This window comes from Dasypus novemcinctus, chromosome 10 (assembly GCF_030445035.2).
Source record: "Dasypus novemcinctus isolate mDasNov1 chromosome 10, mDasNov1.1.hap2, whole genome shotgun sequence".
Lineage (NCBI taxonomy): Eukaryota > Metazoa > Chordata > Mammalia > Cingulata > Dasypodidae > Dasypus > Dasypus novemcinctus.
In genome coordinates, this window is record NC_080682.1 from 73,990,448 (window position 1) to 74,017,274 (window position 26,827).

Genomic DNA, 26,827 nt, shown 5'->3' on the forward strand with positions numbered 1-26,827 from the left:
CCCAATGGGTCAATCTCATAACATCTCTAAGATTCATGATCCTTATCTATAAATTTGGAATAATAAACTATTCAACAGGATAACTGTCAATTTGAAATGAGACTTAATGTTTGGCATGTTGCATGTGCTCAATGCATATTAGTTCCCTTTCTCACCCTCTCTGCTGGGCATAGAGTCATAAAGGATTTGCGTATTGTCATTAAAGAAACATGGTACAAGGGAAGCGGATGTGGCTCAACTGATAGAGCGTCTGTCTTCCATATGGAGGGTCCAGGGTTCGATCCCCAGGGCCTCCTGACCGGTGTGGTGAGCTAACCCACGTGCAGTGCTGCTGCACACAAGGAGTGCCGTGCCATGCAGGGTCACCCTGCATAGAGGTGCCCCACGCGCAAGGAATATGTCCCACAAGGAGAGCTGCCCAGTGTGAAAAAAAGTGCAGCCCACCCAGGAGTGGCGCCACACAGATTGCTGACACAGCAAGATGATGCAACAAAAAAGAGATGCAGATTCCCAATGCTGCCTGATAATGCAAGCAGACGCAGAAGAACACACAGCGAATGGACAGAGAGAGCAGACAACAGGGGGGGAAGGGGAGAGAAATAAATAAAATGAATCTTATAAAAAAAGAAAGAAAGAAAAGAAACATTGCATAAGATAGAATCAGACAAGGAAAGAAGGAAATAGACAGATCTAGTTTGAAGTGTCGAAAATCAACATACAGGAACCTGAGATAAACAATTTTGAAGAGGCAAGACACATTTCAGCAGGCCAGACTGTCATCTTCCTAAGGAGTATTCCAGAAAAGAAACTTCTTCATCTGAGTGTCTGTAACAGACTGACATCTTTTACTTGGGGCAGCTCCAAGCCACCTGCAGGCCCCATTCTCTGGAGTGAAATTTTCCTGGTCTTGCATTAACTGAGACAGTTCTGGGTTTCCCACAAGAAGCCAGTGTGAGATTCTCTTCATTGGATCAAAGATCTTGAGGTGCTCATTTGATGGGAGCCACATATCCTTTGCATGGTTGTGGGGTTGTGCCAAGTTTTCTGGAGTTGTTGAAGGACTTGAGGATAGCTGACATGACAAATGGAGGAAGGATGGCACATATTTAGCTATCAAAAGCCCCAAAGAGCTCAAACCAACTCACGTCACTCTCTCTCCCCATGACCAGTATACCCTAGTCAGCACAACTCCTTTTACTTGACCAAACCAGGTAGACCAATGTCTTCTAACTTTCAGAGGAAATCTATGCAGAATTTCAAAGCCAAAGGTAACTGAGAGAACCTAAGATATCTGAGAAATCATGGGGAGCATCCTGGAATTTCTACAAATTGAATGAGGGTTCCTAGCTCAACTGTGTCTAGATCTTAAGGAGCTAGGTAATCCCAACTGACATCTAGATTACACATATATTGATAAAAGAACATGCCAAGTTCAGAATTAATTCAGAGAAGGAAAAATGATCATCTCAGAGGTTCGTGGAATGGTCAGGGAAGGTTCCAGATAAAGGGAACCCCAGAGCAAGATTTGGCATATTGAATGGACATGCAAATAGAGGACAAGAAGGTGTGGGAAGAGGAGTGAAAGAGCTCGATGTGGGCTGAGTATTGGGGGTGGTGAGAGGAGACAGACTGGAGGAAATGAGGCTAGAGAAGCAAGCAGGGTCAGTCAGGAGGACCTTATAAGTCATGCGTTGAATCTTGAAATTTTGTCCTGTCCTCTAGCACTGAGGCATTAATTAGGGAGGCTGAGAGCAGAGGATGTTCTATAGTTCGCCAGTGACACAGATGCAAGGCCTCAGGCTAACATTTTGAAGTTCATTATTGTTAACAATCATGTGTGTCATGGTAACTTCTATCAACTCCCAGCTTGGGAGCATCTGCTGTCTGTAGCATAAAAGGCCCTCTCTGTTGAAGAACTGGGCCTTGCTCATGCAGAACAGCTGCAGGTACCACAAGAGGTGCTGCTCACTGGGCCTGCATCACCAAAGAAAAACAGCAAGCGGTGAGGAGCGTGGCAAGTCAACCCCATGACATTTCTACTACCAGATGCTTCCAACAGCTCCTTTCCAAGAGGAACTTGACCTCTCATGATCATTCCCACATCAATGCAGTTAGAAAATGACAGAGGACACAAATGGGTTCTTTGAAACATACACATGTTGCTTTTTTAAAATTAAGTTTAAGGGAAGTGGTGTAATAAAGAGGTAGAAGAAAAATCCTGCTGCTACTACATTCACTATCAATTTCTCCAACCAAGCAGGCAGAGTGGTAAAGCAGTCATTCCGAATCGGAATGTAACCTGCGATTGCCCCTCAGCTCCTTCACTCCAGGCATTGTACGTGCTGGTGAGAAGAAAGCAGTTCCCCCCAAAACCACTTCAAAGGCTGGGAGCAGAGGACGGCCCAGCCCAGGAAGGATGGCAGCTTGTGTGCATATGCTCAGGAACTTGGGGGTGGGGGATCATAATCAGAGATACTCTTTTGCCAGACGAGATGATTAAATGCTATAGCTCTCATTTCCATGGCATCAGCTTTTCAGCAGCTGGGCAAGAGAGGACTGAGTTTCTAGCCCCACTGATTCCTTCCCCCATGATGGCCATGTAGGGATCAACCTATGGGACTTGTTAGAGGCAACATGCTTGCCTTACCCGGCCTGGATCAACCCAAATCACCAACATTGCTTATCTGCTATTTTTGGTGCACTGAATGTATTGCCAAATACGGTGCCGAAGGGTCGGAAATGACTTTATTTAATCCTCCTAACATGTGAGGCAGCATTATTCCATTTTACCAGTAAGGAGACACAGGATCATACAGATTAAATAACTTGGCCAAGGTAACACAGCCAGTAAGTCATGAAGATGGCCTTTCACTTAGGTTTGACTGCACAGCTGAACTCTCAGCCACAAGGCTTCTCTGCCTCCCACATAGAGAATGAGGCAAAATAGCTGAGACTGTAGCAGGTATGGCAAGGAGGCAAAAAGAGTGGTCAAAGGCAGAAATCTAGGGAAACTCTTCATCCCTGCACCACACTGCTCCACATCCATCAACACCCTGCATCCCAATTCAAGAGTGATGCTTCCATTCTGCACAGTATCCTTCATGCCCATCGTGGTGTTTGGCTCTGGTAGGATTCAATGTTTGCACTGGAACAGAAGACCTATTTCCAGAGCTCTGGAAGAGGTGTCCTGTACTGCAAGGAGACCTAGGGCTGTTTTGGAGACAACCAAATTATACTGGTATACCTAATGGTGCTTGATCAGCAGTACTCCAGGTGAGTACTTCTGGAAGGAAAGCCAGACCTTGGCGCAGGGTGACCCAGGAAGCCTTGTGCCCAGCACAGCCTCAGGGTGGGGGGCAGACGTGCCTTCTTCTTTCAGTTATTCCTCTCTTCCCATTACTTCCCAACCACACTGCCTTCTTCTATCATCTGGGACTGATAACAAATCATTCACGGGATGGGCATGTGCTTCCAATTAGATATTTTCCCAAAGAGCTCCTGTTTTCTTTATCTTCCAGGCCTGAGCACATCGTGGGAACAAACTCTAGGTTTCACATTTCCTCTAAGCTCACTCCTCCCTTTTCCTTTCATATGTGTGTGCATTTGCATGACACTCAAATTAACTGAGATCAAACCAGTTTGCCAGTGCTGTGGGTGCCTGTTCCAACGATGACATGCTAGTTGTCAGGGAAAGCTGTCACTCAAGCGCCACTCTATGGCTACTGGAAGCAGGGACAGACCTAGGTTCTCTTCTGTCCCTCCACAAGTCTGGGCAGCATGCTGACTTGTTCTACAGAGAAGCCACAGGGTATACAGGCTTCCCTCCCCCATTCTGGCAGCTCCTGAGTTGGGTCATCCCATGTGTCAGCTTCTTAAAAGTCAGCTCTAGTTAGAAAAGGGACCTAGAGCCTCACAGAGTAGGGTCACCAAGCAGACATTCAGTACGTCTTTGTTACATGAACAAAGGTAGAAATGAAGCCTGAGCTCCCCTTTAGATGTAAATGAGAGTTCAACTGAAAATAAAAACTAGTTATAATGAAGAGAAGATTCTGCCCCAGCAGCAATTTCTGTTAGGATGCTACAGGGACATGTAAGGCAAAAACAAAAAAAACAAAAACAAAAGCAAAACCCACCAAAACAAAACCCAGCCTCAACAACCACATTATTACCAGAATTCAAGACAAAGGGAGTTGGAGGGAGGAGGGTGGAGAGTGGAGGGTGAAAAGCAGTGGTTAAAGTGAGGGCTCTAAGGTTAGGTCACCTGAGTTCAAATCCCAGCTCTTCTGCTTTCTATGGGAACTTAGGTTAAGTTTTCTTGCTAAATTTTAGTTCCCTCAGCTGTAAAATGGGGTTAATAACATGAACTACATCATGAAGACTGATGTGAGGATTAAATAAGAAAATACCTTCAAATTGGTGTACGAGCATTCAATAAATTCAATGTCAGCTATTAAGATCTTTCTCTGGAATGGGTCCTTACAGGAAGAGACAGGCCAAACACTGAGTCAAGAGAACTAGTTAGCGAGCAAGTCTGTTATTTATTTTTAGGGAACTGAGGCAGTCTCTCAACAGTACACAAGAGCATCCAAAAACAAAAGTGAGACATGGCTGCCCACTGTTTTGTCTCCTCTGACCAACCGGAGTCAGGCTTCAGGTCTTTACACTTACTAGAAAACCAATCCCACATTAGTAATTTTAACAAACACAAAGCACAACACACGTAAATGAGATGCAGGTGAGGGGCGAGCAGTGCCAGGACAGAGCAGGGAGCAAGCCCATCATAAGACCACTACACAAACTATCCAGGAACTCACCTCTCCATAAATCAGGATGGATTCTGATGATAAAGCAGTCAAAGCCAAAGTAAATTAAATACAGAAACGTGCATATCTCCAACTTACGTACATCCCCTCTCCTCTCTCTCTCTCATACACACACATAAATCTAGTTTTCTTCAACAACTCAACGACACTTTCAAAACTCCCCAAAAAGCATTTTGGTTTTCTCAAATTGCAAACATGAAATGCAGAGAGGGACCACAGAAAACTTAGCCAGAGCAGAGGAAACAATGGGTTGGGTTTAAACCATGCTTTGCAGAACACAAAGAAAATCTAACCTAGAGATCTTTTTCTGACCGAGAGTGAAGCGGATGATTTTGCTTTGAGATGAGTCCTTGGATGATGTACTGTATCATAGGAAAGAAAAAAGTGGGAGAGATGAATGAGGAGAGAGAAGGCATGTTAGACACGTGAACAAGTAAGAGTCTTATGACAATGGGAATGGCCCTGGATTTTCCCTCTGCCCACTTTTTCCAAAATATGTGACTTTCTTTCTAGGTCTAACTTTACTGATTTGATACATTTCCAGTGTGAAGACATTGATATCAATATTATACAAGAACTTCTGTGGTTTTCTTCTTCTTTTTTTGCTTCTAGTCACTATAAGACCTCCTTCTAACCAGAAGACCCTAAAGCAAGGGGTCTTGGATAAGTAAATAAACTTTGCACCTTTCTAAAGTATTTCGATGCTTCTAATTAACAGGCTTGTTCTACCAGGGTGTTTTTCAGAGGAATGTCCTAAATGTGTCATAAAGCTGTCCCAAAACAAGGTACAGATATTTACAGGTTTCACTGGACTTAGGAACTTCTGTACTCAAGGGTATACAGAAATGACTTTTGAAAGCCTGCTGAACTTGCAAAGTTCTGGGCTTTGGAAAATAAATTTGCATAGGTGAAGAATCTTAGTCAGACTTAGAAGAAAAATCTAAATTTATTAATTTATTTATTGTCTTATGAAAGAAGTATTTCTCTTTCTTGCCTCCTCTACCATGTTTATAGAAGGATCTGAGGTGAGAAATACAATCTTGGTTCCACTGGTTTTAGGAAGCAAAAAAGTGTCAGAAGAGAATGGAGAAATAAAATAATTTTCTGGATCTTCCCTAAACAGCTGAATATTGATAATATGTAAGGTAGACACTGATGGGAAGGGAAGTGAGTCTTGGCAACTATGCCCCCTCCCGGACTCCAGGCTGGTGAAGAATTTCATAAAGTGAAATGTTGATCAATTTTTCAGTCATCATGTAGAACTACGAGAAGAGCTGAAACGAAGAGGTGATAAGTGAGTCCCCATAATGATGTCACAGAGGAGTTGCTCTGATTGCTTACACCGAGTCTCAGATTTCCTTCGTCAACTCCACAACTTCTCATTAACAAACTTCATGAGAAAACAGCTAAGTTATTTTTGTTTTGTTTTTTTAGGAGGTATGGGAGATTGAACCCAGGACCTCATACATGGGAAGCAGGCACTCAACCACTGAACTACTTCTGTACCCCCATTTTTTTTTTTTTGGCTGGTACCAGGGATTGAACCAGGGACCTCATGTGGAAAACAGGAGCTCAACCACTTGTGCTACACCCACTCCCTGAAAGCTCCTAAGTTTTAGTATTTGCTAACCCAAGAGATTCTGAACTTAGATAACCTCAAAATAACTTTTAGACATGGTCATATAGCACAGAGTTCTAAGGGCACCAAACAAACCTGGCATTTTAGGGTTGCATCGATGTGTGACATTGCTAACCAGTAGTCCAACCATTACCCTTGGGACTTTGGTCATCAAAGACAGAATTTTGGGCTCGAGAGAAAATGCAACTGAGCCAGTGATACAATTTTACTATTCTTAAACTGACAGCCAAGAATGAGTATTAGTGTGGGAATCTATCACTTCCTTTGTTCTTGAGAACAATTGGCATTAAAATTTGAAGGTATTAGTATGTAATGGATGAGACTAGCCATTTGCAGAAGTAACCAATCTAGGCAAGATAAAGGGGTAAGTGAGGACATCAAGCAACTCCAAAGCCCAGTGGATGTGACTACACTGGAAGGTCAAAGAGTCATAACTGCAGGAATAGCTCTGTAGCTGGGATAAATGGCCGCGAAAACCTGGCATATGTGAGTTTGGCTTTTCTTTAGGTGGAGCATTTATGAGTAGTAGGTTGTTTTCTCTTACTGGAAGATGGGCGCTTTGACTGGACCATCTGGCTCTTTTAAGCAAACACCTACATGGAAAAGGATACCTCAGGCTTGCCTAGCTCAGTGACACAGGTCCAGTGTTTCTCAATGGTTCCTTAGAACCTTATCCAATGAGATGCTCTGTAAATTTCTGTGGCTAATTTTGGGGAATACTCCTTTCTATATCCCCTTCTAAAAAGTCACAATCCACACCTGTTCTTCCCCCAGAACTTCTCACCACAATAAATAACCACTAACTGCTCAAGCCAGACATCCATCTAAGCTTTATCTGTGATTCTTCTTTTTCCCCCTCACTCCAGATAGTCAATCCATTTGTCAGGCCTGTTGGCTCAACCTCCAAACTTTATCCTGATGGGTCCACCTCCTTCTTTGCTAGCACCACCTTGATCTAAGCCACTATCATCTCCTAGAGGACCACAAACACATCTTAACTAGAGTCCTTCCTTCTATTCTTGTTTCTCCACAATTTATTCTCCACACAGGAGCAAGGGCAATAGTTTAAAACTGTAACTCAAATCAAGTCTCTCTCCTGCTTAAGATACTTCAGTGGCTTCCTGTCACATTAGGATGAAAGACAAACCCTTTACGCAGGTTAGACAGCACTCTATGACTTGGCAGCAGGGCCACTGCCTGCCACAACTCCAGGAGGCACCGGTCATATCCCCATGTGGACAGGGTCAGCCCTCTCTGCTGCCAGTGGGCTTGCTGCTCCCCTCCCCTCACCCACCAAGCTCCTGTGGCACTGCACTGGCCTTCTCTCTGCCCTTCCAACATGCCAAGCTTGCTTCTATGACAGGGCCTTCTGCACCTGCACTCCCTCTGCTGTCCTGGCGTGGCTAGCTCCTTGTCATTCCTGGCTCCACTTCGGTGTCATATCCTCAGAGAAACCTGCCCCTCAAGCCAGCCTAAAGGAGCAACTCAATCTCTTGGAATGCTTTTTTGTCTCATGCTTAGACCCATCAGTATCCACCATTCTTCTTTCTGGATTTTCGCTCGCTTGCCCGCCTCCTTCGGTAGAATGTAGAGAGCAGGCATCTTGGCTGTCTCATTCACCCTTGACCCCAAGTGCCCGGAACAGTGCCTGGCACATAGAAGTTATTCAGATATCAACTTAATAAATGAATGCACATCAGAATATTAAAGGCTCTGAGAGGACATGCTGTAACAGTTGTTAACAACCTAACTCAGATTTTTCCCACATGCTTTTTCCCCACAGAATTCTTCCCTGTAACAATCCAGGTTAACACCTCAGGAAGCAAGCGCTCTGCAGAACGCAGTTTGGGAAACCATGTCCGGATCCTCCCGATCCTCCAGCCCACCAGGGAAGCCCTGCTCAGGGATCGGCGCCTACATGGGCTGCCTTATAGGCAGTCATGGTTGACTGTATGGCTGTCTATTCCCCATGGCGAGTCCAGACATTTCTCCTGGCTCCAAATTCATAATGGGCATAGATATAATTAGATAATTAATTCGGGGGCCTGACTGCCATGGCACCCATCACTGCCGGTTTAACATCATCACAACAGGGAGATAGCTCTTCTCATGGGAAAAAAGCTGTAACCATCTACAAGGCAGTTGCTTTGTGTGAGCAGCTTTGTGCTTTGCCCAACACTGCAATGGAGGTTAAAGGCTCCAAGGTATGCAGAACACACTGGCCTAGCTAATGCTGGGGCTGTGAATTACTGGAAAGGAAGGGCCCTACTCTTCAGCAAACAGTAGGTGGAAGAAGGCAATCAATTGGATCAGGGGCCCCTTCTTTTAGAAGGTGATCTTTTGATTAAGCAGAGTTGTTTAGGAATGTAACCTTTCCCACTGTAACAAAGTGAAGGGAACTATTAAGCAGAGTTGTTTAGGAATGTAACCTTTCCCACTGTAACAAAGTGAAGGGAACTACCCTGGCGTTCGGCTTGTACATGTGGTGCTCTGGTGAGTCCGACAGGCAAGCATCAGTCCTTCTGAAAACACCAACAAGATCCATGCCCTAACCCTGCAAAGCAGAGGACCGGACTTTTGCTGTGGGACCCTCCCTGACCCCCTCTGCCTGCTCTCTAAGGTCAACAAAACCCAGCCACTTCTATTAGCATCCTCTCCCATTGTGGGACGCCACCCTTCGGGGAGGTGGTGCCTCCTTCCCTGCTGACAAGCACCTGCCACGGTTCTTCTGCGTCCTTTATAGTTCTCTTCTTGGCAAAGCAGGGATGTCAACTCTTGCCTCCACTTTGTAAAAATTATTCTAGTGTGCTACACTGAATGCCAAGTTTGTAGGCAAACACACAAAAGGGTTTTGAAGTCTATTTTAGGGGCTGTTTATTGCATATGAGCATGTGTGTAATAAGGCCAGAGTTAGGGCAGGAGCATTTAATTAGCTTTGGCTGCTGGCAGTTCTGACCTATAAAAATCCCCATCTCTGCCAGGCATGGAAGGCGGCTTCGTTGCATCCATTTCAAGGTCACGTTAATTCTCCAGTGACTACCAGTAGCTCTGGCATCTAAGAAGCTCGAATGAGCTCCACATTCAGGACAGAATGTGGAATCTGGCTGGTGTGGAGGAGCTATACATTGGCAAGGAGTCCCCACCTGGATTGCATTTCAGCTTGTGCTTTTGACTGCTGATGAGGCGCTGGCTGGTGCGGCTGGTGAGGCTGGCACAGGGTCTGGGGAGTGGCTGGCACCTGTTGCTGAGGCGTGCCAGCTTGGCACTGGGAGGGGGCACTGGCCGGCTGGGACAGGGCAGGCGGCAGCGGCGAGGAGAGGTGCTGCTTCTGGGGCTGCTGCTGCTGCTGCTGCTGCTTGTACCGGGAGAGGCTGAAGAAAAGGCCTAGAATGGCCTTGAGGTTTCCATTCCTAATCTCTGGAAGACAATAAAAAAGATTCTTGTCAGAGGTGAGCTCTCTCTTCCTCCCTTTCAATGCGCTGCTTTGGCTCTCCCACAAGTTTTATTCCTCTAGGATAGGACAGACTTCCTGTACGTTTAATTGGAGTCACAGTCAATTAACATCAGGCCTAAACCACAAAGAAATTAGTTCATTATCCCCACTGGGATCACACTGGACCCACGAGGCAAGTCGCAACTGGATGTCTGGCAAATGCCGGGAGGAAACACAACCGAAAAAACAGAGTCCCTGAGCAAGACTGTGCTTGTTCTACAGGCAAAGCAACATATCCAGGGACGGAGACACTTTCCACGAAGGGCAGGCCAGGGAGGGCTGGGGAAATGCACTGGTCGGTAGGCCACTCTGCCAAGTCCTTGCTCTAAGAACAAGCCACTTTGAGGGTGCCAAGTGGCTGCCATCCCACTCCACAACTCGTGCTCTGCTTTATTCAATCATCCATCTCTCAAATATGTGATTCTCAAATATGTCTTTCTTGTCTATTGAACAAATAACTTTAATTTGGGGTGGAGGTGGGGGTGGCCTATAAGGATTCGCTTCCATAAAGGACTCACGCACACACAAAAACTTCCCTTATTTTATATTGTATTAAAAGAGATTATAGCAGGGTGGAGATAAAAGTAAATTTTTACTCCAGGCAGCATTTTTCAGATGTTAAAATGCATTTGCCTCAAGGCATGCATAGTTACAGAGAAGAAATAAAATATTTATTCACAGGCAGAGGTCAGGGATTTCTCCTGAGGGAATCCCTCTTTCAGACAGATGTCGATAGACAGGGTCTAAACTGACCCGGAAGGTAAAGTGCTAGGGCTACCCAGCATGAGGGACAGAGAAGGAGGAACTCTCAGGGACAAACATACTCGGCTCCCTCTGCTTTGTTTCCACCTTAGGCTGAATTTCTTGTTCTGAACTGGTGAAGGTGGTGGGTTCCCAGGAAGCTTTTGAGACCTTGTTAGCCAGGTGGGTGAAGGGAGCCTTGTCTGTGGATAACACGCACTGACCGTGCGTTAGGCCTGGGCGGGGAAAAGGCTACCCATAATATAGGAAGGAGAGTTTCCTCCAAGGACAAGCTGAGAAGAAGGTATGAACAGGGTCCTTGTAGAAACCAGGGCAGTTTACCAGAGCCTTCCCATTCTCTAGGCTCTGAAGAAACTGACAATAAAGTACTTCTAGAAGTCGGTCTTTGCTGGGGGGGGGGGGGGTAACATTACACATTCCTTCACTCTAGACTTAGGGAGCAGCAAGTTTTAATCAAGCCACAAAGCCGACAAGGGCACAAGCGCAGGAAAAACCTAAGCCGAACTCGACCACTCACTCCCTGTGTAACCATGGGAAAGTAATGTCTCTGGGCCTTGATAAAATGGCACCACTTGCCCCCTCAGATGATGTTTTGCAGATCAAATGAGAGCGTATACGTGCAGGCATGCCGTGAACAGTGCTGGCCCTCACTAATCTTGGTTCTGAATGACGACCGCACCCTGCACAAGATTCTCCAGCTGCATGCCGTAGCAAGGACAGGTTATAGTCCAGTGCAAACCGCGACACTTCAGAGGCAACAGCGGGGGCTCTTAATTCCACCAGGACCAACCAGGACAAAGCAGGATGCAGCCACTGCTTACAGCACTGTGTGTGCAACGCGGGGAGCAGAAAGCGCTCCAAAGAGCTGGGCAAGTCCCCTGGTTTCTCGGCGCGGTTCAGCACTAAGCCTTCAGCTCTGCTTCCTTCTCCGTCCTAAGGAAAGTGAAACAGAAGTACATGCCTGTGGCATGTTCCACTCCTGGCTCCAAATGTCCTTACAAGTCCATCAGGATCACAGAATGTGAGGCTTGGACAGGATGATTTCCCTGACAGCTCATTTTACTTTTAGGAAAAAGGAAGCCCAGAGTGAAGTGACCTGCCCTGGTCACTCCCTGGGCAGTGACGGGGGCTGGGGACAGAGTCAGGACGAGCCCATCAAGTACTGGACTGCAGGTTAGTACCTATTAAGGAACCTGGAAAAACAGCAACTTTCCCCTCAAAACTGACTCCCTGCAGGGGAAAGTAGTGCTAATCATGGAGACAAATGAAATTGATGTAAGATTTATTTTTAGTGCCTTCTACAGTTGCTAACAGCAGGTCATTATACGTAGTTCATTATAATATAGTTAAAAATGCAATAAGAGCTATTACTAAATAGTATCTATTAGGCTAAGCTCTAAATGTGAACAATTTCATTTATTCCCAACAACCTGAGAAGTGGGTATTGCTGAAGGGGAAACAGAGGCTCAGAAACGTTATATGATCTCTCCAAGATAGTAAATGCTGGAGCTGGGGTTTGAATCTAGCTTTTTCCAGTTCAAGGCCTGGTCTCCTGACACTGTGTAACTTGGCTTACTTATACGATTGTTGTGTGTGGTGAATTTTAAAGCATACCAGATGATGTTTTATTTATTAAGCTAACTGGTGGGTATATAAGTGTTCTTTATTCTTTTTGTGTGCCAAACATTCCAAAATACCTTTTTTTTTAAAACCACACAAGGAAACCAGAGAGGGGAGGAACTACCAGCTGAACCTACCCAGGGGCTCTGGGGTTGCCCCACTGCAGAAAGCAGGCATGGCCACATCAGCACCGTGTCAGCACCGAGGGACCTACTAGCCCAAGCCAGGTGCCAAGAAATGCCACCCAGGGAGCTTGCTTTGTCATATTCTCTACCCACCATGGTTGTTGTCATTTATTCTTCATGAAGATTTGTTTCATTTTTCCCCAAAAACGTCTTGTCTTTGTCAAAAAGCACAGTGCTCTCATACCTAAACTTTTTCTTAGGAGATAGCATTTATTAAATTGTAAATTTAATTGCAGATTTGGGGAGCCAGAAAGACCTCAGTCTGAATCTCTATAGCCCATAATTTATAGATTTTTGAGTTTTCTCAAGATGCATCCTCTCTCAGCCTCGGTTATCTTCTCCTTTAAAATGGGGGTATGCCCTGCTGTACTGTTCCCACAGGGTAGGTATGAGAATTAAACTCAGATTTAGTGAGAAAACGGATGCAAAGCCCCTAGGACACAGCCAGACTCTGTAATTTCCCTTTTTGGTTCAGAATATAGAATTGTGCTCCACCTGCTGCCTCTCAGAACTCAGATAGGGCTCTGCCCCTGAAGGAAATGTAAGAAGCTTCTTTCCTAGTACATCCCCACGTATTCTGTAGTCACTGGCATCCAGAAATCCATCATGAATGATCTAATATTAGAGAAAACTCAACAGTGGTTTTCTCTTTTTTTAAATTTTAAGTGGTTTTACTGAAGCACAATTTGTATCCCTAAAATTCACCTCTTTAAATATATATTCAATGATTTTTAGTACTGCCATCACCAGCTTTAGGATGTAACTATCACCCCCAAAAGATTTCTCATGACTCTTTGTGGTCAATCCCCAATCCCACCCAGGCAACCCCTAATCCACTTTCTGTTTCTAGATTTGCCTTTTCGGGATATTGCATATAAATGGAATCATGCAATAAGTAGACTTCTGCATCTGGCTTCTTTTACTTGGCATATTTTTCTGGCTCACCCACGTTAGAACTTCCATCAACAGTTTGTTGCTTTATATTACTGAATAGCATCACATTATATGATATGCCACATTTTCTTTATCCATTCATCAGTTGATGGACATTTAGATTGTTTAATTTTCTTTTAAGAACACAAAATCTCTTATATTGGAAGCTATGGTTGGGGCTGGAAGCCACAGTTTATGTCATGGGTGGTCTATAAAGGACAGTGTCCTAGATAGCTAGTATTGTGTTCTTTGCATATTACCAAATGCCAGGTACCTGTATTCCATGTTGCCTAGTGAGCCAGCTCCGTAGGTAGTATAAAAAATAAAAGCCATCAGCCCACAAAAGTGTTTCTGTCATAACACTTCCCACACTTTGGAGAAGGAATATCCTTGTGTGTCCAATCAACTAACCTCAGCCTCTTGAGTTCTAGAGAAAAAAAATGACATATACCAACAGAGGAGAATTGACTTGCTCAAGGAGACGCTAGGTAGCGGGGGACTAAACCAGCGCTGGAACCCTGCTCTCCCTCTTTCTGTGGCTGCCCCCAGGTAAACTGAAGAACAAACCACAGAGGCCATATTTTCTTTTCCATTACAATTCAGTATTGCCTGGCCTCTTACTTCCTTTGGGTTCTGGCTGACATCGTTGTTCCCATTGGCTAGTATTCATCACAGAGATGCTGTAGAAAAGTTGGGCATGAAGGGTGGAGACAAAGTCAAGGCTACTTAAGAGAAATCTCAAACTTGGTTTACAAAGGCACAAGTATTAGAATAGTCTAATACAAAGAAACTCGCTTAGTAGGGAAGAAGGGATTTGGAGCCAAAGAGAGGGCTGCCGCAGAGTGCAGAACTGCAGAATTCCTGTTCAATTTCCTTAAGCCCTGGTGGCGTAAGGCCCACCCAGCTGATTGGGACTGTAGATCCTCTGGCGCCAGTACCCCAGATGGGCTGGCCACATAACCTACGTTCATCACATAACGTTCATCCCCACTCTTGCAGCCTTTGTGCATTGCTCACCAAACCTGCCAAGGAGTCTCACACAAGTGCAAGGGTGGGGTGGGAGCAGAGTCCCCAGTGCCCTTCTGCTGAGGGATAGAAATGGTTCCACTCGCTACCAAGCTCAGGGTGTTAGGTGATATAGGTGGGAGGAAATGTTCTACCTGATGCTTTCCTCCTGAACGGCCAGAAAGACCTTCTGTCTGGCTCAAAATGAAAAGAGGGCATCTAGGTCTCTGGCCATCAGGGTAGCAAACCCAGGTCTGGGCTAATCAAGATGGCAAATGATTTCACTTCAAAAGCACACACTTCTTCCAGGAAATACCTGGAAGGCTTTTCCTGCCTCTGTGTTCTCAATCTCCAAGGCTGAAAGAGAGCTGGCCTTTTGTTGCCATCATATTACCTATGCCCACTGTTCATCTGGATTCTTCTTCACCTGCCTTTTAAGTCTGGTGAGTGCTTATTCACCCTGTAAATCCCAGGGGGAACACCAGTGCCTCTCCTAAGCCTTCCTGATTGCCCCAAGCAGAGCGGATCACTGTCTCTGTCCATCACTGGATCCTCCATATGCCACTAGCATGGCCTTTATTAATTGGAATTAAGGTTAGTTGTGTATAACTGACTTGAACATCTGTGTATCCCTGTGCCTAGCACTGTGCCTGGCACACAGGATATGCTCAGCAAATATTTGCTAAACTAAATAGAATATGCCTATATCTGGACCTCTACTCTCCATTATTGGAGGGACCCAGGGCCAGGTAACACAAACCCCAGGTAGATTATCCTTCCTCAAAGAGAGATTTACAGATGGTTGTGACAAGTGGCATGTGTGTTGGGAAGGGGCTGTGTTGGGGTGGGGGGAGACCCTGAAAATCAACCCAGGGCTTGGGAATTGTCCTGAATGACACTGCCCTGACAGAAACAGGCCATTATATATCTTGCCATAAGCTACAGAACTGGGAGGGCGAGAGTGTAAACTACAATGTAAACTTTAATCCATGCTTAGTGGCAATGCTCCAGAATGTGTTCATCAGTTGCAATGAATGCACCACACTAATGAAGGATGTTGTTAATACGGGAAAATATGGGAGGTGTGGGGAGCGAGACATATGGGAATCCCCTATTTTTTTATGTAACATTTAAATAACCTAAATATCTTTAAAAAAAAAAAAAAAAAGGTATAATATGGTGGCATTTTCAGGACATTGGAATTGTCCTGAATGATGTTGCAGTGATGGATATAGACCATTACATATCTCGCCATAACTTACAAAAATATGTGGGAGAGAGTTTAAGCTATAATATAAACTCTAATCCACATTTGGTGGAAGTCCTCCAATATATGCTCATCAATTGTCACAAATGTATCACACTAATGAAGGATGTTGTTAATGTAGGAAGGTGTGGGAAGGTGAAGGAGTGGGGCACACAGGAATTCCCTACATTTTTTATCTAACATTTATATAATCTAAGCATCTTTAAAAAAAAAATTTTTTTTAAATAAAAGAAAGAAAATCACACCAGGGCAAGGTGAGGTCCAAGCTCACAGGACTCTGGCACGTCTCCAAGAGGAAACAGACTGGCCTGGCTCCCAGGAACACCGAGGGGACAGGAGGCCTGCCCAGGGGCAGCGCCTCACTTCAGCAGCATCTCCGTGGGGCTCGCTCCCGCCTGCAGACACTACCCGGAGGCATCTACCACCTGTGCCCTGGAACAAGGGCTCTCGGTGGCTTTCTAATAGGCAGGTTGGGGCATGGCCTGAGTTGCTGAAATGTTTCAGGGACAGGTGCATACACCTTCACAGGTTCCAAACCCAGGTTTACTCACTGGGAGAGGGTAGGGAAGTATCTCTGTTTCCATCAAAGGAGGAGCCTCAGGGCACTCAGTCATCTTCAAACGGAAATCAAAAAGCATTAAAACTACATTAAAAAGAAAAAAAACCCACTATAATGCTTTTCTATTATTTACACAGGTGGTTAGAAGTGTGGGCAGTGAGATGTAATAGAAAGAACTAGGTCTTTGAATCAGCAGGTGTGGGTAGCTTAGCCACAGCCTCATCTTGAGAGCTTCCCTTTGCCCATATGTAACGGTCTCTTTGTGTCTTGATTTGCTCACCTGAACAACAGAGATAATTCTGACTGCCTAAGGTTCCTGGGGGGATTAAATAAGATATAAAAGTATATAATGCTTAGCTCAATGGCTGACAAATGTTGGGTTCTCAATAAATGGTTTCTATTTCTGTAATTTAACAAGATGCCACATGAAATATTTCTTATGAGGATAAAAGTTTTTAAGTACCCTCACTATATAAGTTCAAGGAGCTGCCAAAAATCACCTCGCCACAGGATTTGCTGAGTGGTACCAGTTCATAATCAATCTTACCACTAAACCACCATCATCAGCATCATTCCAGCCCAACAAAATTAGCATAAGACATAGAAGAGAGGTGATTGGTATTTTTTTTGGTGGAGGTGTGGTTCAAAGATCATGGAGATAGGATACTTCCCTTACCAAGAAGCACAAGGTGGATCCTTGCCCTCCATGAAGTAAAGGGAATGGAGGCTCCAAGATCACTCAAAGTTGGGGGTGCTGGCAAGAGGGAGAGCCTGGCATTCTACTCCCCTTTTGGACATCTGCTTAGCAGAGCCTTGGCCGATCTGCCTCTGGGCCCCCCGAGAGGGAGGAAAGAACGGGAGCCATTGTGTGGTGGAGGACTTGTCAGGAGACAGGAGCCCGTCCCACCCACCTGGAGTGGAAGGTGGCACCCACACATTCCTGCTGGCCCTATGGCAGCTAATGGAAGGCTCAGGAGACAGGACTGTGGTCTACCAGGACCACCTTAGTGTGGGGACAAGAAGAGGCCCATATAAGAGGAATGGGACGTGAGTGCCACCAGCTGGGGTGAGCTGCACGAGCTCGCCAAATTTCCCAAGACAACCGATGTCCTGGGAACAGCATGAGAGCAAGTCCCCCCCAGTCCATGGGATGGTGGCAGTTATAGCTACCCCAGGGGAGGACTACAACTTCACCACCAGCAGAACACTGCCTCCTCTATGCTGCCCCAATCCCAGAAGCTCATGCAGGCACAGGAAAAGGGAGAGGGGAAGTCATGCTACCATGCCCCACTCCCTTTCAAGCTCCTAGAGTCACTTGCACTGGGGGCGCAAAGAGGATAAGAGGTTTGAATACAGCTGAGAACAAAGTTTAAAAATGAACAAGACTAAGTCATAAATAGTGGCATAAAAAGTTCTAAGAACTGAATGTTACTGAAAAGTTATGGATTGGGGCCAAGATATCAAGGGAGATGCTATCAGCAGGAAAGACAGGGGTTCAATACAGCACAGTTGGGGGCAGTTATTAAAATACCATAAAACCATTTCATAGTTATACCCCAAAGGGCTGCTGCCTCAGCACTGGTTATAGTGTGTCAGGGACTCTCAGGAGGGGCCGTATCCCAACATATAAAAGGGGAGGAGTTTTGTCTCTGCATGCTATGCCTCCATGGACTGCATGACATCTTCTGAGACAAGGCTCCAGCTAACAGAGTTCTAAATCTTTCTGATTTCTTTACCCCGTACATGCCATGCCTGGATTTTATCCATCTGCTGCCCCAAAAGAAACCCTATATGTACAGAGGGCATGAGCTCTGAAATCAGTCAGACCTGGGCACAAAATCTGCCTCTGCCACTCACTAGCTATTAATACCTGTCTTGGGGGTGTCACAGAAAATGTGTTTAAGAATGCTTTCCCCATTTGTACGCCGAGACAATTATAAACTCAAACTTCAGTTGTGAGAACTGAAATTGATGCAGATAAAATCCCTAAAAACACAGGAGGTACTTATTTATCCAATAAATATTTATTGCATAGATTTCCTGTGTCACAAGGTACAGAGAAGATGGGACCGAGAGGATAAGGAACCAAATCAGGCAGATGGTGGAACCCTGGGTAGATGGTTGGGTGACCGGCTGTCATCCCCAGGCCAGGTGGGAAGGAGCTGGCCTGCGGAGGCTGCATCCATTCGAGCCCTGGCTGTACAAATTCCTGTCCCCAGAGTCCAATGACTCCCAGAAACTAGGAGGAGGAATGTGCTTGCCACCTACCAGCCAGCACAAGAGCTCTCTAGCAGAGGCAGTGTTTCCTGAACTGGGATTTGCATCTCCCTACCATCCACAACATCACCCACCCCCTCCCCCATAGCAGGATGTATCCACAGGGTGGCCTGCCCAGATCTCATCACCATGGATGAGGCCCATCCCAGGGCACCTCTGAAAGCAGTATGGCATGCTTGACCAGGGCCGGCCCAGAATGTTCCATTTCCCACTTGGGGTATTCCAACAGAGAAGTCCACACGTCACACACCTACGAGGCACAACAGCGACCGTTTATACCACCTGCCCCACTACAGGGACGAGCAGAGGCACGGCCAGGAGCCCCGAAGCTTTCAGTGGAACTGCGTGAAGGTAAGCGCAGGTCCCAAATGGAATCCATAACGTTTGCAAACTCACCTACTCCACTGGCTGCTTCCTTCCTCACTGCTCCCCTCCTCCTACCCTGACCGCTGGAGTTGATGCTAACATGCATGTTTTCAGAAAGCATCCTTACCAGGGAACGGGGGTATCGCCGGAAACCAAACTGTTTTACCTATTCTGGGAAAACTGGAGGCAGGTGCAACCTAGTGAGTTTGGGAGGACGCCGGGGCCTGTGGCAGCTTTTAGGCTGGCAGCTGCTGTTATTTACAAACAGGAAAGAGAGTGTGGGTTTCCAGGGAGAGTTTTTTATTTGAGGAACCTGAGAATTCAGACCTGGAGGCTGCACCTCCAGACCAACACCTAAGTTAACAGCAAACCATCAGCACAAGCGGATGTCCTATTTGGTCATCAACTCTGAGTTAATTAAAACTAACTAATCAGGATGTAAAATTTTAGCATCTCATTAATAAACCACACACTGTTGTGTTTTTTAAGAGCAAAGAAAAGTGCTGGTGTTTCTAATAAAATAAGAAATAAAGACTTTTTTTTTTTTACCCCTTAGAGCTATACAGTTTAAATATGTTCCATGGTTCAATGTGGTTTTTTTTCCTCTCACAGATAAGGTCTGACTAGATAATCAACTGAATCTCTAACAGGGGACTCTAATCAGCATTGTTCAACCAAGCCCTTCTCAAACGGAAGCATCTTTACCTTCACTTGTCTTCACTCCTCCCTCAGCTTCTAGCAGATGTGGCTGATATGACTGAGTGTGTATCTCTGGAGTGATGCTTTGGGGATGTCAAAAAATGGCATCCTCGAGTCTGGACAAGCACTGAGCTGCCTGAAAGGCCACAAAACCAGAAGAGCCACGGGTTCTTGCCTTAACTGTTTTAATGTCATCAATAACTAACAGGTGAGCATTCTAATGACGGAAAGGCAGTTTAATGACAGGCGTGCTAACTCACCTTCTGCAGACAGCCCCTGGATGTTTATTCCCTTAGCTGCCAGGAAATTCAAGCAGGCATCGATGTTTTCAATCTAGAGGGGGAAAGAACAAAAACACACATTCAACAAATGTTCATCCTCCTCCTGTGCCATCTCTTATTAGGCACAAAGGTCTATGTCAGAGAAAGGGCTCGTGGTGCATTTGTGAAGGTTCTCAACAAGGGAAAATAGAACGGCATCAAGACGCCTGATGGATCAGGTCAGGACTCTCCCTTGTCTGTACTTGCACAGGAAAAGGTTACCTAATATCCCAGCCATACAGCTCCAAAAATCAAGGTCCTGGACTGCTCATGGCCTCCAAAAATAACCAGGGTGGAACTGGAGCTCTTCTGTGATCACTGTCACCAGTGCAATCCTGAAACCTTGAGCAGTTGCCAGAGAAGTGGAGGAGGGGAGAGGTTAGTGGGTCCACCCATCTATTAGCAGCTGGCAGAAAGTTCCAGCCACAAAGGCTGGCAGTCAAATGTGAGAACCGTGAATGGGATTTTCAGCAGGAATCTGGGCAATGTTTACTCACAAAATTCTCACTGAGATTTTCAGCAGGAATCTGGGCAATGTTTACTCACAAAATTCTCAGGATGGCAGGCATTTCGGATGACCAGGAAGGGCTGTGGCCCTTCTGAACTCTGTCCTTCACGTGCTCTGTGGCAAGAAGGGACCCACCAGCAAGAGCCTGGGGAGACTCGTTTGGCCAGTGTTGATGCCAAGGCCGAGGGCAGCCCAATACCCAGTCCTCACCAAAGGACAATTAGGTCATTCCCAAAGGTCTAATTTGACTTCATTTGTCAGGGCTATTTATTATTTTGTTAAAAGGAAAATGTTCTGGCTTGATTAATGTCAATGGTGACCAGAAGCAAACAAAACGGCTTTTTTTTTTTTTAAAGACTTATTTATTTATCCCCCTCGCCCCCATTGTCTGCTCTCTGTGTCGATTCATTACGTGTTCTTCTGTGTCTGCTTCTATTCTCATTAGGCAGCTCCAGGAACTGATCCTGGGACCTTCCAGGGTGGGAGAGAAGTGAGCATTCTCTTGCGCCACCTCAGGTCCCTAGTCTGCTGAGTCTCTTATTATCTCTCCTGTGTCTCTTTTTTTTTTTTAAAGACTTAGTTTTTATTTATTTCTGTGCCCCCCCCCCACCATTGTCTGCTCTCTGTGTCCATTTGCTGTGTGTTCTTCTGTGTCTGCTTACATTCTTGTCAGCAGCACCAGGAATCTGTATCCCCTTTTGTTGTGTCATCTTGCTGCATCAGCTCTCCCAGTGTGCAGCGCCACTCCTGGGCAGGCTACACTTTTTCTGCATAGGATGGCTCTCCTCGTGGGGTGTACTCCTTGTACATGGGGCTCCCCTACACAGGGGACACCCCTGCATGGCACAGCACTCCTTGCGTGCATCAGTACGTGGGCCAGCCTACCACACGGGTCAGAAGGCCCTGGGTTTGAACCCTGGACCTCCCATATGGTAGATGCTCTATCAGTTGAGCCAAATCCGCTTCCCTGTGTCTTTTTCTGTTGTGTCATCTTGCTGCACCAGCTTTCCAGGTAGGCCAGCACTCCTGTGCGGGGCAGCACTCCTTCGTGGAGCAGTACTCCACACAGGCCAGCACTCCATGTGGGCCAGCTCACCTTCACCAGGAGGCCCTGGCATCAAATCCTGGACCTCATAAATGGTAGACAGGAGCCCAATTGCTTGAGCCATATCTACTTCCCCAAAATGGCTTTTAACTTGACACAGGGATCTTTGACTTTTACACAATTTGCATTCCACAATGGAGATCCCACTGCCCTCTACAACCACCCCACCCAACATGACATCCCAGGTCCAGTCAACATGTTTATGAGTTCAAACCAGTATTAATCCCATCGAATTTATTTTGAACCATTAAATGACTGTAGCTCAGTGTATGTGGGACCATTCTCTCCACCCCCATGCAATTTTCTGATACCCCTTAATAGCAGCAGAAAGCCAAGCTTCTACATTTTAGGAGTGCTAATTTGAGCAGAGTCTGGACCTAAGGTAGGCTTCCTCAAGCTCCCATCCACCTTCTTTTTTTGTTTTTCATTTCTCTCCCCTTCCCCACCCCACCCCCCATTGTCTGCTCTCTGTGTCCATTCACTGTGCGTTCTTCTGTGACTGCTTCTGTCCTTATCAGTTGCACCGGAATCTGTGTTTCTTTTTTGCTGTTGTTGTTGCATCAGCTCTCCGTGTGTGTGGCGCCATTCTTGGGCAGGCTGCACTTTCTTTCGCACTGGGCGGCTCTCCTTACGGGGCGCACTCCTTGTGCGTGGGGTTCCCCTACGCAGGGGATACCCCGGCATGGCATGGCACTCCTTGCACGCATCAGTACTGCGCATGGGCCAGCTCCACAGGGGTCAAGGAGGCCCGGGGTTTGAACTGCTGACCTCCCATGTGGTAGGCGGATGCCCTATCCAAACTGGGCTAAGTCCATATCCCCCCATCCACCTTCTCACTGACATCCACCATCTTCCTTCTCCAGTCCCAGCCTCCATGTCTTTCAAATGCTTCCAATTAAATTATGAGACACCTGAATAAAACTGCACCCATTTTATAAAAACCCACTCAACCTTGAGCTTGAGGTTACTCCATCCCTTTATTTTTGGCAAAGATTCCTGCCTCTTTCCAAATCTCTAATCTATCTTCAAGGGTCCTCATCAAGCAGATATTTCTTCATTTCTAGGAAAAGAGGAAGAATGCAATTTCCTGCAATCTAAATAAATGCGATGCTCTAGATTATGTAGGCCCCTGCAGCAGAAAATCATTCCTTATATAGAGGGAAGAAAACTGAGATTGCTCCTGATTCTTCCTTCTCATCTGCCCTAGGACGACTGATAGTGCCAATCAGATACTAGCCTCTTGGAGGGAAGGGGAAGAAAGGAAGCAAGAGAACAACTGGAAGTACTTTGTGGAGGTGTTTTAGAACATTCTATTTCCACTTCTAAGTGTAATAAAAATTGTAGCTCTAAATGCTATGTCACCATATTAGGCTAGCTTGCTTCTAAGAAAATCTTAGCCATCAGTTCTCATTCCTAGTGTTGAACATAGTGATAATATACCAAAACCACCAAAAAGGATTTGTTGACCCCTCTCCCCAGCCCCACCACCACTCACAGTGACACTAGCACTTAAATCATGATAAAATTGTAAAAGTCATCTTCCATTACTTGTCTATTCCCATACTCTTATATATACTCTTTTTTTTTTTTTAGGAGGTATCAGGGATTGAACCCGGGACGTCATATACGCGAGGCAGCACTCAACCCACTGAGCTACACCCACTCTGCTCTGTACTACTTCTTAAATATAGTATCATGGCTGATAAGCCAGACTTTGGCAATATGTATCTGTGGAAAATGAGGAAAATATCAAGAAAAGGTGACAATACCTGAATCTCAGTTAATGCAAAGACAAAAATGGTATGTTTGATATTTAATTTTGGAAGTGTCATATAGATGGGCTAAGATGGGTAGGCTAATTTTTTGCGGGGGGGGAGGGAGGTTAATTTTTTTAGCAATAGTGCATGAGTGTTGCACCGAAAAAAAAAAAATTAAAGGTACCCAGCAACATATTCAAGAAAAGCATTGCTTTACTATAATGCTGTTTTTCTATAGAACTTTCCTTCCAAGAAGAACCAAGTATGTTTACTTGTCACGTGTATGAAGCATTCAATGCATACATAACATTTAAAATAGATGCTAGAATCTTCTTGCAAGTCTTATAAATGATATATTTCAACTCAGTCCACCACTGCTTTCTTTTCATGTTAAATTCTACTAAGAGGACGAATAATTACAAATAAGTTACCAGGGATACCGTCTCCTCCTGTTATTGACTTTTTTAAGTCCTGTAATTCTTTCATAGATTATATTAATTTACATTAGCAGCTAAGATGTGGCAATGTCTGGCAATATTTTGAGTTGTCAGAATCCAGGGCTGGACGCCACTGGCATCTAGAGGGCAGAGGCCAGGGATGCGGCTAAACACCCAGCACTGCCTCTCACGACAAAGCGTTAGCCATTCCACAATATCAATAGTGTCTTGGCTGAGAAACACTGAATTATATGATTCTGCTATTCATTCATTCCATTAACATAACTGTGTGGATGCCTGCTTTATCCTAGGCATTGTGCTCCATTCTTTTGATGGTGTTGTTTTTGGCAAGTTTTGTTTGATGGAGAAAGTAAGGTATGGAAGTCAGATTTTTGACCATGATTACACAGATTAATGGCAGAGCTGGGGCTGGGACCTGGGAGTCCCTCCTCCCCATCACAGGAGTCAACTTTTACACAGTTCTCCTCTTTGGCATCCACAGAGTCATTCTACACTCACACGCCGATTCCCATACATTTCAGGGAGGATCAGCATAGAACCAAAGCAAGCTTTGGGATCTTTCTTCGCCAGGTGAACAGAGAAGGCCTAAGGCACCAAGAATGCTTTCTCCAAAAGAGGTGATGAAACACAGGAACAATATCCAGATGCCCTTATTGCACTCCCAGAAGATAATAAAACTAAGACCCTGGGCCATCATTTTAAAAGACAGTTCTTGAGGCCATCAAGTGCCTCGCATTTTTTCCCTTTACCATGGGTTCTCTGCTCACAGAAGAGTTCAAAAAGCATTCCTCAAGCCTCAAATCCACTCTTTAATAATGTTCCATTAAGGTTAAAAAATCACTCCTGACAAGGCGGCCGAGACCCACGCGCTTTTCATCTGCACCCTGGGAAGAGAGGGAGGCCGGGGAGCAGAGCAGGGTCAGATGTGGATTCCAAGCTCCTGGCTTCATTTGGAATGAGATCAGAAGGGAAGAAGGCTTCTTTGATCCACACTCTCTTCTGATTAAAATTCACCTCAAGGTTTGCTTCCAAATACCGTACAGGTAAACACCCATCCACCTGCACCATTGATATCTCCAACTCCCCCACATCCTGTGAGGGGAGCTGCCCTGGTCGTAGGCCTTGGTCCTAACTGCAGCACAAGGATGTCCCCGTGTGGGTCTTTAAAGAGGCCCACAGGTCATGTGTGATCCAGACATGTGGAGAGAGATGAGGACGTTGGGAGGCAGAGCAAGGATGGAAAAGATTCTTAAGCAGCAAAGTATGTAAATATGACCAAAGTTGTTCATTAACACATAGCAGCCAATATAAACTACTTTCCAAAATTAGCAGAAAAATCTGTGCAAAGTCTGAGATTCCAGTGTTGCTGAAGGGGGCTGGGGAGCAGCACTGAGTAAGGAGGCTAATGTAACTGTTGCCATAGAAATGGATCCACCAGCTCCGGGATCAAGGTTCTGGAGCTTGCAGAATTACTGGGATGGGGTGGGAAGCCCAGAAGAGGCACTACAATGTGGCTTGGAGCCCCTGGGAGCAGGAAGGTGCTGGACTGAAGGGGGAAAGCAAAGAGGACAGATCAAGAGCTGGATGTACATCTCCAGGTTCCCCTTTGTTTGGGGTCAAATATGGTCTCCACCCTGCGCAGTCCATGAAAATCCAAGAGAGAGAGAGATTGCAACTATGCTTTCCTCCCAATCTCAGCTGAGGATCTCAATCCTGAAGTTGAACAGTTTCTCAACAGTCTGAATTTTGACTTGTGGAGCAATGTTCATAGGCGATGTGTGTTGCAGCTTCTGCCTCCCCAGCCAGGAGTACATCCCCACCCAGGACAGCCAGAGAGCAAGATGGACACTCTGAGGAAAATCGAAACAAATGCCAGCAACTGAAAAAGGGAAAGAAGGGCAAATGGAAAACTTTGAATTTCAATCATGATTAAGGCTGGACTGGGTCTCATGAAAACGTGAACTATGCAAACCTCGGAAGCACTGCTGCATATCTTCCCGGTAGCTTAGAAACTGATTAAATACCATCTGTTGTGGCAGTTGTCATGGCAGCATTTTTCTCTGAATAGCAGTGTGGCTGAGTGCAAAGCACATGAAAATGATTGATGCAAATGAAGATGTATGGGCGCAACCCAGCTCAGGGGTCTGGGCACATGGAGTAAATGCAGCACTAGTTTTTGTGAGTTAAGAGTTTCTCACTCAGCCCCTTGGAGATTTCTAACCTAGGAGGACGAAGCTGGGAAAGGAGGCACACAGCTGTTGCGTTCAAGTCAAGCAACATCACAGTGAGATTTGAAAATAAAAACCACCTGAAGCCTAAGGGCCCATGGCAGACCTGACCCCAAATAATTCTAAGTGAGACCTTTAATGTCCTGGTGATTTCAGAAGCACAGCACATCTTCTCTGTGAAACTCATATCAGCTCAAAGAACTTCCTTCCAGAAGTGTGTGTGACCCTCACACCTGATATTGCTACTTGCCAACAAAAATAATAATCATTTCTCCACTCATTTATCCATCCCTTCACCCATATTTACTGTGCTCCTACAGATGGTCAAGCAATGTACTGGTGCTGGCTGTAGAGTGGTGACTAAAATAGACATAATCCCTGGCCTTGCAATGTTACTAGTCTAATGTAGGGGAACAGCATTAAGTAAATAATGCACAAGGAAGTGCCTGGTTACAAGCTGTCGTGGTTACTATGAAAGAGAAAAGAGTGCTGGGGAAGTGTATTTTAGAATCTGATCTAGCCTGGGAGGGTCAGGCAAGAATTTCTTAAGGAAGAAATGTAGGTCCAAAGAGGTAGGGCTTTTTGTGTTTTCTCCATGGATGTCTTCCCAAGCACCTAGAATAGTGTGGAGCCCATAGCAGGTGCTAAAAAAAATCTGTTGACTAAAGGAAGGATAGAAAATTTGAGCTGAGATCTAAGGGGTTGGCCAGGCACCAAGGGTGGGAAGAACTGAGTATACCAAGTTGAGGGAACAGAAGTAATGAGAGCCTCCAGGTAGAATGCAGCATACACATTCTGGGAACCAAAAGAAAGTCAAGAGTGG

At 45.5% G+C, this 26,827-nt stretch overlaps 1 protein-coding gene across 8 annotated transcripts in view; it reads right to left on the reverse strand.

Moving 5' to 3' along the window:
* The window catches only part of NAV2 (neuron navigator 2), a 741,011-nt gene that overhangs the window by 219,597 nt on the left and 494,587 nt on the right, over positions 1 to 26,827 (reverse strand). For 6 of the 8 annotated variants that reach the window (XM_071218149.1, XM_012525659.4, XM_058305647.2 and 3 more), the window contains 2 exons: positions 19,889 to 19,961; positions 9,606 to 9,879 (listed from right to left, as the gene is read on the reverse strand). In XM_071218149.1, the coding sequence (XP_071074250.1) occupies positions 9,606 to 9,879; positions 19,889 to 19,961 (347 nt within the window). Of the gene's footprint in view, positions 1 to 5,116; positions 5,186 to 9,605; positions 9,880 to 19,888; positions 19,962 to 26,827 lie in introns of all 8 variants that reach the window. The other 2 variants (XM_071218148.1, XM_058305644.1) reach the window with 1 other exon arrangement.